Raw genomic sequence first — 12380 nt, forward strand, 5'->3', positions numbered from 1 at the left:
CTTTTATCGATCGCGCTTCCAAAGATACTTATAAAAGAAATTTTTAAAGGTAAATATCAGTTTACTCCTTCCTCTAGCGGCCTAAAGATTAATACAATAGGGCATATCGTACCATTAAAAATCAATACGATTCTGAAGCTGCGCTCGTGTATAAATTTCCAGTTTTTAAAGATAAGCTAAATCCTATATAAACAACAACAGAAACTCGATAACCAGAGTCCCATGATTTCTAAAATCTATCTAATAAAACACTTTTGACCTACGAGACGGTGGAAAAAACTCTCCACAAAGATATAACTTCTCCCTCTACAGTATATTTATTAGAAATCTGGCCAAGACGACCAATTATGATAAGGAATATTTGCACTATATTATATTATAACTGGAGAGGAGAACTATGCTAAATAAGAGACTTACTCTAATTCAAAAAAGTAAGTAGATTCTTCTTATCTATAACATAAGTTAAAAGATTAGCAATATCTGAGTATCCCCAAAACTTTACTTCGTCTCGTGGACATCGATATATTCTACTATTAAACACTGTCCGACTATCATTGACCAATTGTACCACAATATCCAAGTATCCTCTTTTAACCACCCACCACAGAGGCGTGCATCTATCAAAGTCGTAGAGATTCACATCAATATAACGTCTCTAGAGGAGGTACTTGACAATATTATCATGCCCGGTAAAAGCGGCTTAGGCTAATGCGGTCATCCCTAATCCATCACAGAAGTTTAAGTCTGCGTTAGGTTAGCGCCGGAGGAATAGTTTAACGATCCAGATATAGCCAAGTTTAACCGCCATACCTAGTACCAATTCAATCTTAATCGTGGGAGATAAAAGAAGAATTTCGACTATCTAAATATCACCTTAATACACCGCCCACTCTAGTAGTATCTTCTCACTCTTATCAAAAATATTCACATCAATCCCGTTCATATAGAGTAATAGTATTATTAAATATAAACTTCGATTCTTAACTATATAGTAGAGAGAAGTTGAGATATCCTAACCTATAGTATTAACATCCATATAACTCTCGGCCAATAGCTACTTAACAAGAAAGAGGTAATTATTCTTCGTGGCCCACCACAAGAGAATCTATCCATAATAGTTCCTCATATTTATCTCCAAACCGGGCTTATTAAGAAGAAGCTTAACAATCGACGGATCTCCAGATTTAGCAACTATATATAGAGCAGTATCTCCATAACTATCTCAGATATTCAGATTAATACCCTACTAACCGAGCAGCAGCTTAACAATCGATTCACGTGCAAGTTCGACAGCGTTATATAGAGAAACACTATTCTCAACATTATCTTAAATATTCACATCGATACCCAGCTGGTCGAGGAGCAGCTTAACAAGATTATAGTTGTCATTATCCACCGCGAGATATAATATAGACTTACCATCTTTGTTGCAGTTATTAACATTGATCGGAAACAAAAATAAAAGACAAACAATATCAAATCTACCGCACATAACGGTAACACACAGCGGTGGCGATTTATTCCAGATCCCCCAATAACCATCCATACCGCGAAGCTCTAGGTAAATTAAACTATAATTTAGAAGTTACTAAATAATTGATAGATTACCAAAAAAAATAGCTTAATATAATAGAATCATTCTATATATATCCTACTTATTTACGTTAATATTCTCTTTCTAAAGTAACAAAGCTACTACCTCTTTATTATTTATAAGAACAGCGTAATACAGAGCAGTCTTATAAAAAAGGTCTTGGACGTTAATATCAAGATAATCCCAAAAAAGAAACCATTTTATTAGGTTAATCTACTAGCAGCTCACAGTATAATAGAGCGATAGAACTCCCTTGGTAAGAAAATTAATATTAATACCATAGGAACCTAATATACAGGCGAGTCTTAGATTTCCATGAGATACTGCCTAGTATAGTGCGGAGCTGTTTTACCATTTGACATTAAATATATAGAGAGCGCGCAGAAGTCATATATATAGACTGGGATATATACAACATATAGAAAAAATATCACTTACTTTATCCAGGCTATCCAGAATAAACAATAAAAGTTCTATAGGAAAGACCAGAAGCGACATCTTACACAAGTTTCTAAAAATTAAAGTATATAAGGAGAACAAGAAACAAGGCTAAAACTACATATATAGATCTAACAGGGAAAATTATTTCTTATTTAATAAAATAAGAGCTTCATTAAGCCCTTAAGTATCGTTATTTAAGCCCAATCTAGTTACTCTCTAGCGCCAGTAGAAATAGTATCCGCATTCCATTCCATTATTAGATTCCAGTCAGAGTCCAAACATAAAATAGATAGCATTCCAATTTTCTTCTTTTTTTTTTCGTTGCCCTATCTAAATAATATCCCAAGGTTCTGTCTTGGCCACCATGTACTGTATATATAAATAGGTCTAGTAGAACATAGTCAATAAAAGATAGCGAACTGGATAGACCAAATCTCTCCCAGCCCAGAACATACGTTTCCTAAAGGCTATCTCGAAAGTCTTTTAAATACAGTAGAACATTGCATACCTATCAATAAAGACCATGACCCCGCCATGGTGACACGCAGAAAGCAGAAAGCCCAGAACCCAGCTAGCAGAGAACTCCGAGATCGCCATCATCAGATGGCCAACAACCTTGTTAATTTAGGACAGAATAGATCAGTGGATTCGAACAAACCCACCACTAAATTAATAGAGAAGACTCTAGACCCAAGTACCAGACAGGCGTTTGATTATATCCTACCTAAAGTAAGAATCCCCCTCCCCGCTCGAGAGAGCTGGATTCAAAAACCTAACAGCTCTGGAATAGTTCAAAGCCAGTCCATCGCGAGAGTATAGAACCCCATAGATTATATCTTCCCCAAGGAACACTGTAAATAGAATATTATTATATTTACTTTAAATCTCACAACAGAAAGCGCGCACACACTTTATAATTTATTCTAATAATATTATCAGTTGTTAATAAATTCTAAATATAGAACTTCCCTGTGGAATAGTAATAGCTTAATCTAGAGGAAAGTAAATACATACCAAGATACACCGAGTATAGCCTTTAACAATCGCTACCACGATTATATTTATACTAATTAATTTAATATTAAAAGTCCTACAGACATAGACTTTCCAACTTCCACTACCACGACTTTTAATAATATACTTAATACGGAGATACACTGTGTTAAATTATTAACTATTAATATAAAAATCTACACTAACGGCTCAAGCACTCATACCAGCGACGGGCAGTCCCCTGAGAATCATACTATCACTGGTTTAACCTCAAATTCATCCAGCGATTTATCCACTATACAAAGCGACTATCAGTTTATTTATTTAATAGCCCCCAAAATAACCACCGAGAATATTTCAACATCTCTATACAGTTCGATAAACGAAACAGTAGGACTTGCCACCTATGCCCCACAGTAGAAAGATTCGGAAGAACAAGACCCGCGGACGTACATCCAGTGTCCCTTTTCTCACGATCTATTAAGCATCAGAGACTATAAGTGGTGTGGCCAACCTCCCAGCATTTCAGAGGGACATATACCGAGTCAATCCTATTACTACCCTCCGTCGATATCAGCTGCCAACGAGTACGGAGAGAAGCTATCTCCACACTTTCCCATCTCATTAGCCTTGGATACTTCCGCTACTTTTAACATAGATACTGGATTCGACCACACGATCATGGCTGAGGGAAATCAGCCATCCCAGGAAGATCAAACACCAGCCAAGGAACTTGCCTTAGCATCTTCTATGATCGAGCCATACTATCCGGACAGTAAAGGTTTCGATAGGATAGATAGTGGTAAATAGCCAGTCATCCCATTGGCGGGGAGTAATAGAAGAAATACAGCGAGCGTAAATACTCTAGTATCTATAGATCAATCTACAATCTTAGGTTATAGTAAAGAGATGATACAGAATTGGGTGATAGGCCACTACCACTAAGTTAAAGTTAAATATACCTCGGCGCATCATGTTACATGTATGATACTGTTCAATTCAAAATCAGGCAAGATATCTAAAAGGGTTATTTAATTGTTGAAATTCACTATTTCATTCCAAAGGTAACAATATCCTGTAGTTATATCAGGTGTAATGGGACCCTTGGCCTTGTCAAAGTTTTGCGCTCAGTCCTCAATACCCAGACTCACAGTTAAATACCAATATATTATCGATACGAGAAAGCCGTCACTACATATACATCAAGTCTATATATAACTAGACAGGCTTTGTTCTTTAGTACGTATGTTCATACTCTAGCCCCTGGTGCGTTAGATATAACATCAGCCTGAGGCCCATTGCCCTGGTATATACGACTGCAATCATAATTCAATATAATATAAAAATATCTATCACGGGTGATACGCTAGTACTATACCTTCTATAGAGAACAGACCCACCCAATTAGCCAGGATACATAGATATAACGGTAGCTACTCAACAGGCTATACTTATTTCTACAAGGTTTAAACTCTGTTGACAAAGGTGTCAATGAATTACCCCTATATACTATTTTTACTTAGCAAATAGATATGACATTATTTTTCTTATTCGGGAGATACTATGCGGGGCTGATCCTAATACTTTCTTGAATACTATCCTGGTCTAAACAGTGAACCTACTGTGAAACTACTCCCCAGTCAGAATCTACAGCCAAGATATTATGAAGATGCCGATAGTCTTCTTCAGGGCCCACGAATAGGCCCAAACTCCAGGCCCAAGGCCCAACCTATATGGGCCCTGGGCCCTAACTACCGAGCCTAAGTCCAATCCCTAGGCCTACAATGGGCCCCCAATGGGTCCCCTCTAAAGCCTATTTTTATATAAAATTACAGTCTTGGTATTCATAAAGCTGCTAAATAAGCAAAATAAAAAACTATTTTTTATCTTTGTTTTGGTATCTATAGAAAGTAATACTATCCTTTTTTATATAATTATATAAAATTTTATAAATTATATTTAAAAATAAAGTTTTCTAACCTAGTTCCTTTTAAATTACTAACTTTAAAATAGATTTTAGATTAGTAGCGTGATATTATAGTAGTATTAAAATATCTTCGATATTAAAATTATTTAAATATATATTTTAATATACTAGCTATCTACTACTTTGATTTTATTTACTAATACTTAGCCTTATAATAACTATATTTATATTTAATATAATCTTATTAATATTAAATATAATTAATATTATTATAATACTACGCTACTATAGTACTACTATAATCTATTATAGTTATTTTAATTATTACTATTATTATAGTAATTATAGATATTACAATTATTTTAATTATTTCTATTATTACTATTATTCAGGGCCCTTATTTAAGTTATCTTAGAAAAAAATATAAATTTTTGATATATATAGATTAGGAATAGGCTGGAAATAAACTATTGATAGATTTTAATAGGTTTTAGTAGGCTATTAACGGGCTTTAATAGATTTTGATAGGCTATCGATAGGTTTTGATAGGCTTTGATAAATTATTAATAGATTTTAGTAGACTTTTAGTAAATTTTAGTAGACTTTCAATAGACTTTGGTAGATTTTGATAGACTTTTATTAGGCTCGATCTATTTAAAACTATAATATTTAATTAATTAGTAGAAGATACCTAACTTTGTTATATTTACGACTTAATATTTTTAGTTAAAATTAATAATATCTTTTAACTATTGTATATATACTCTATATCTTTTTTTATTAACTATTTATTATGTGCTATTATTTATATACTATTATATTTTAAAGCTAATAGTTTAACTTCGCGTTATCTTTTTATAATAGAGATATAGATAATCTTATATTTCTTATAATTTTAAATTATCTTGTTACTCTAGATTTATCCAGTAGTTAATAAATATTAAATAAATTTAATTCTAAATTTTTTTGTTCAATTATTTCACTTGTTACCCTGCTCTCTTTTATCTATATTAGCTTTAATCGAAGAAAAATCTTTATTCTATATAATAATATAGTATACAATGAATAAGTGGATTAGTAGCTGTAGACTAACTATAGATAAAAGAATAAAATATACTAAAACTCGATCTATTAATTAAATATCTAGAACCATTTTTACCAGGTAGTATATAAAATAGATAAAGCTTCAAAAATTATATATAAGCGCTGTAGTTAGATTCTTGAATATCTCTATTCTCTTAGAAATAAAATAAATAAAGGAAGGGACCAGTGTTATAATCTATTAATAATAAAAAGATATATTTTAATATCTATATGTTAGAGATGGAATTAGAAATAAAAAGAAGAGATTACTTAGTTTTTTAAATAGAGTATAGATTTAACTTTTAATAATATATATTCTTTTACTAATTTACTATCTATTTTTAAAAATAATACTATAACTAAAACTATATTTTTATAAAAATATTAAAAGAAAAAGATCCTATCTTTTCTTTCTTTAAATTGGCTTTTTTTCCATCTTATTAAGCAATTAACATTTCGAAGTTTTATTCAAATAGCTTATACTATCCTGTCTTTATCTATAATCTTTTTTACAGTTACTATTCGCCGTTAATTAAAAAATTTAGTTAAGGATTAATAATAAAATATCCTTTGACTATTTTCTTCTAATTCTAAGATATTTATTATACTCGATTACTAGATATCTCTATTTACGCAATTATTTATAGTAATTATAGGCTATTTTATCAATTTAAATTAGATATATTAAGAAATTTTTCTTAATTTTAAATCTATTTATAATATCTATACTAGTGTAAATTTAAATAATATACTAGTAAAAGTCCTAGTTAAGTATAGAATTAAGGGCCAAGTATTTAATTTAATTATAGATAATATATTAAATAATAAGATATTAGTTAATTCTTTATAGTAGATCTTATCGAATAATATTATTATTATCTAAATTCTATATCTTGCGTATATTATTTAATTTAATTTAAATTAATTTTTTAAATATATCAAGGCGGTTTCTTTAAATAATATAGCTAAAATAAAATAGATAAAGTAACAGTTTTTAAAGACACAGGCAAATATATAATAAAAAAATTAAAAAATATCTATTACTTTGAATAAGATTCGCTATCTTGTAATATATATAAATATAAATCCTTAATACCAGGAGATATTTAATAATTTTTAAATTTAAAAATAGAAGTTTATACTAATTCAAGACGTGAAAATCTATTAAAACTTAATCTTTTTAATATTTCGCCGCGTAAAAAGACTTTGTATTATTTTTATATTTTTTTACGCAGAGTATAATCGTAAGAATTTATTACTTAAAAATAAAAAGTGGTGTTAAATTAATTATTTACTTTATATTACTGAGCCTTTCTTTAACTATACTATTTAACTTTTCTAGACTCGAGATATTATAATATATTATATATTTAAAATTTATAATAAACTTTTTAAATATTTTAAGTAATTAATAAAACAGTTATAGCGAAAGCGTATTTAATAGAAAAAATAAATATTTAAAATACTTAAAACTAGCTAATCTAAGCTTAATAAGTACTATTTATAAATAGATAATATTCAAAGATATATCTATATAATTAGTATAATATTTGTATTAATTAATAAATTCTAATTCTTTTTTACTAATAACTAGAATCAAGAATAGTGTACTATATATTGTAAATTATTTTAAAAAGCTTTTATTCTATATTAAAAATACTTTACTAATTAGCGAGATATATAAAACTTTTAAATAGTAGTGAAAACAGCGTCAAAGTTTAATAAGATATTAAATAGAAAGAAAAGATAGTTAAAAAAGACTATTAATAAAATAATACTATATTTTAATAGTAGTATATTTAAATACTATTATTTTAATATATTATTAACTTAATATTAGATACAATTGATATTAGATTTCTTATATTTTAGAAAGAAAACGAAGTGCGTTTTCCTATAATTATAATATTTATACGGGATATTCTCTTAATACTAGCAACGGGTATAGGGGTTGAATGACTTTTTAATACTACTAGAGATATTTACTACTATCGTCGAGAAAGAATAAAATTTAAAATAATTTAAGAACTTATAATATTTCTTTGTACTTTAAGATTTAATCTTAAAGAAAAGAAGATTGAGTGACTAGAGAGATTTTTCTCTTAGTTTAAGATTGAAGTAGCGAAAGAAGAGAAAAATAAAGACTTGAGAAGATTAAAATTAAATTAATAAGTAATACTGAGAAAATAGATAGTGAAGTAGACAAGGAGATTAAGAACTAGATAAAGAAAATTACTGAGAATTATATTAAGTCTAATCTACTAGTAATAAATATTTAAATACGTGCTTCAGGACAAAAGCGTAAAACCTGGGAAGATAATATATTTTAGTACTATTAATTGACTTTATTCTTTTAGATTTAATTTACTAGTTCTTCTAATTAATGTATTAATGTTAAATTTATAATTTAAATAGAAAGGTTATATATGAAATACTTAATTTTATAGCCGGGTATTGTATAAATTGTGTAGTAATAGGTAGCCCGATGTTTGCACTGTTTGGGGCCCAATTGGGGGCCCACGGGCCCATTATGGGCCCTAGACTCGGGCCCAAAGCCCAACCCACCGTGGGCTTGGGCCGGGGTTGGGCCTGGGCCGGGATGGGCCGTGAAGAAGCCTAACTATAATATACACTCACATCCTAGGGTTAGAGACTAGCGTAATTATATTCTATTTTTATATTGTTCTAGGCCAATAGATTACCCATTCTTAAATTATCTATCATATTTTCTAATAGTAACAGATACTCAACAACTAGAAAACACAAGCTATTATAGAAAATAAAGAAGCCAGCCAGCTAGTTGTTAATATTTTCTAGCCTAAGCTTATATTAATCCCCGTAGAATAAAATACAGATTCAAGGACACCGATAAGGGAAATATACACCCCTGTAACTGTTGTTAACTCTGCTATATTAAAAATTATCGATATCTAGATACGGTTAGCGCTTAAGACCACGTTTTTAAGCTTGAAACTACATACCATCACGTATATATTAATTAAGTAGCTTCCCTAGCCGGAGACTATGACTGTTAATCCCGTAATTAAGGTAAATACAGTTATAGTAAACGCGGTTATATAAATAGCGCTTATTCCCTTCAATGTTATCTTATACACACCTACTACCTTTTTAACCTAGTTAGGAAATATTTTCTCTGTCTATAAGCTTTCTAGCCCGAGTACTTCGGTAAAGTTAAACTAGAAGGATGAGCTTAGAGGTGTATATTTCTTGATAATTAAACCAGTTCCATTAAAACTCTCTTGGCAGTATTTCTAAAGCTCAATAATATAGAACTCCTTTATATTAGATTCTATCTTAGCAAGTTTATTAAAAATATTCTAAGTCTGATTTTTTACTTTATCTACCATATTCTTTACTATCCTCGTCACACTATCAATTGCGTTGTTACCTATATCCTAGGTAGTATTACTTAGATCCTATAGTATTGATAAAATATTTAAAGTAGACCCTACTACCGCGGCTAAGGAATTATCAAAAATTGACCGTTGTAAGATAAGACCCGTTAATTTCTTTTCCAGAGTTGATCCAAACTCTATTAAGTTAGTCTGCACAGTCAATTGCTCGGTTCCATGTTTTCCAACGGAGTATTATTATTTACTAACCTTTATAAAATATAGTTCACTTTGAGGAGACGATATGTAGGTACAGCCAATACCCACAAATATAAGATATATTAGGCTAGTAACTAAAAAAATATAAGGCAAGACGACATATAGCGACTTTCTCGTCTTATCCATAAATCATAAAAATCCCGCGCACTGGTAACGAAGCTGGTATATTTAGCGCCCTAAAAAGCGAGTTACTAATAAGAATAGTCCTTAGTTATTAACTTAGTCGTTTAAATTACTGCTTGCATATACCTACAAGCAGCGTTTTTTATTTATCTCTTCATATATATTTATCCCCTAGGCGATAGTTGCTTAGCACACCGTCAACCCTCACTAAATAACAGTCTCGAGCAGGTGAGGCCTATAGACTGGCTTTTAGATCATATAAAGCTATAAGAGAAAAAAGGAATATATACAGCAGAATATCTATAAACATTCGCGTTCCATCTCTATACACTAGGAATATGAGACAGCAGCTTTTTCTTGTAGTTTTTGCTTACATTAGTAAAGGTATCCTGCATTAGACATCCTTCCATTGCAGACGGAGATTCTATATCTACCCCCAAAATTTCTTCCCACCCACTCTTCTTTATCCTATAGCAAATGCTCAAAGCCGCTTATCAGATACCTCAGTAATATATTTAAACTTTACTTTTCTAGCTTAGTCCCGACTTTATTATAGACCACAATAACTTTATTACAAGAACCCATATATTAATATACCGATATATCGTATTGATCTTTTTTTTTACACTTATATTATTAGCATACAGTTATTTACTTATTATATATTTACAAATGTAATCTTGCACAGCCGTAATTGTAGCTTAAAATTTTCTGTTACAAAACAGAACACAATATAACGATAGAGTATAACGAGTTAATATACTCTATTTATATCAGTCCTGTCTCTGCCAATGGGCAGTATAATAGATTAATTATTTATACTCAGGTTTCAGCGCCAATATTCGATTTCCAAATCTAAATAACAATTTCTATGATGATTACTGACCAATATGCTATAGCCCTAGATAATTAACCTTTTTACCACCTAGAATATTAACTCTATTATATCCTAAGTGCTGCGTAGCCATCTATAGCTATATATACAATAAATAAAATAGTGCGCCAACTGCTTTTTAAATAGTAATAATAAATCTTTATCTCTCTCTGTACTAGCGTCTATTATTAATAGAAAAAATACACGTATTTTAAACCTCTAATAATTTATAGTAGAATAAAGGGCAAAGCGTATAAAAAACATCGGCAGATAATATTTACCTATTTAAACTCCTTTCTATCGATAAATACAGTATATTCTAATAATATTTACTCTAAGAGAGATATATTTAATTCTTCTTAAGTTACCTTAGTCCTAGATTCAATTTATATAAAGTATAACTATTATTAATAGTCTGAGCTCGTACCTATACTCAAGATTCTTGGAATCTATACTTTTCTATTTTTTACGAAAGATCCATTCTAGGACTACGAGTGTTAATTCTTCTTATTTATCCTATCCTTAAATCTATACTTAGATATATATATATAGCTGTGGCCCTTAACTCAAGTCTTTAGTTACTATAAAAATTATCGATTATGGTGATCTTGAATATAGTAAGCGAGAGCTTTTTATACAATCATAAACAAGTCTACAAGTAGATTTTAGCTCGAGGAGCTTTTTATCAGGAATTGGTATTAATGCCACATATCTCGGTATTTATATAGGTACTGTTTAAAAGGTCCTTTTATTATAAAAGTAATAATTTCTCCGAGATTTATTATTCTACTATCGTAAGTCTAGCAGTGAATATGTTGACAAGTAGCGTTAAAATTTATGCCGCGTAGGGTTACTATATTTAGTTATGTCCTAACCGTTCCTCGACTTTATATAAAAAGATATATCTATCCTTCCCCCGATACAGTTATTATAGTTCTTTTTAATATAAGGCTCTGATTTACGAGGTCTTAAGAGCTGGTTTACTTTTATTATAAATAGCTAGTAAAATAAATTTAAAAAAGACTCTATATACTAGCGAGAGAAGAACTGGATATTAAAACTACTGTATAGAGGATATATGATATAAAGATAGAATAGCTAGGCCCGGAGGCCTAATCTCCTATAATTAATTTTAAAGACTATATTAAATTATATATTTTTTAACTTAATTTAATTTATATATATAGAACTGTTAAGCCTGGACTTATAAATATTTTAAATAAATGGAAAACTCTGGTGAAAGTATACTAAGATATTAAACTAATTATCTAAAAGTATCCCTTATTAAAAATAAAATATATTAAATATTTTTAAAGCTCTTTGCAGTATATAAATCTCTTTTATATTACGAATCCTATTTTGATAAGAGCCTATCAAAGTTCCTTCTATATAAGTATTAACGACTTTACGCTATACTATAAGTAACGTTTGGCTTTAGATAAACCTAGTAATAGAAAGACCTAAGAATTAGGTGCTACACGTTACGATATTTAAAGATAGATAATTATACGTATTCTTACGTTACGAGGGTTAGCTTAGAATGATTAATATAATCGCTGTTGGCTTTCTACTTCTATAACAATAGTTTATATATACTGTATTATTATATTATATAGTATATTAACTAAGAAACAGTAAAGTCCTCTTTACTATACGGTTTAAGTTTGTATTTAATGGTGTAGACGACGTATTCACATAGAGAGTAATTATAAT

At 29.9% G+C, this 12380-nt stretch overlaps 1 protein-coding gene across 1 annotated transcript; it reads right to left on the bottom strand.

Annotated features, from left to right (window-relative positions):
* Positions 1 to 418: 418 nt before the first annotated feature.
* Positions 419 to 1546, bottom strand: BDV37DRAFT_276885 (uncharacterized protein; the record flags this gene model as incomplete). The annotated part of the gene is made up of 3 exons (XM_032085647.1): positions 419 to 655; positions 779 to 862; positions 1472 to 1546. The coding sequence occupies 3 exons, from the start codon at positions 1544 to 1546 to the stop codon at positions 419 to 421; spliced, it is 396 nt and encodes a 131-aa protein (XP_031934826.1).
* Between the last annotated feature and the right edge of the window lie 10834 nt (positions 1547 to 12380).

Source organism: Aspergillus pseudonomiae (assembly GCF_009193645.1).
Source record: "Aspergillus pseudonomiae strain CBS 119388 unplaced genomic scaffold BDV37scaffold_154, whole genome shotgun sequence".
Taxonomy (NCBI): Eukaryota; Fungi; Ascomycota; class Eurotiomycetes; order Eurotiales; family Aspergillaceae; genus Aspergillus; species Aspergillus pseudonomiae.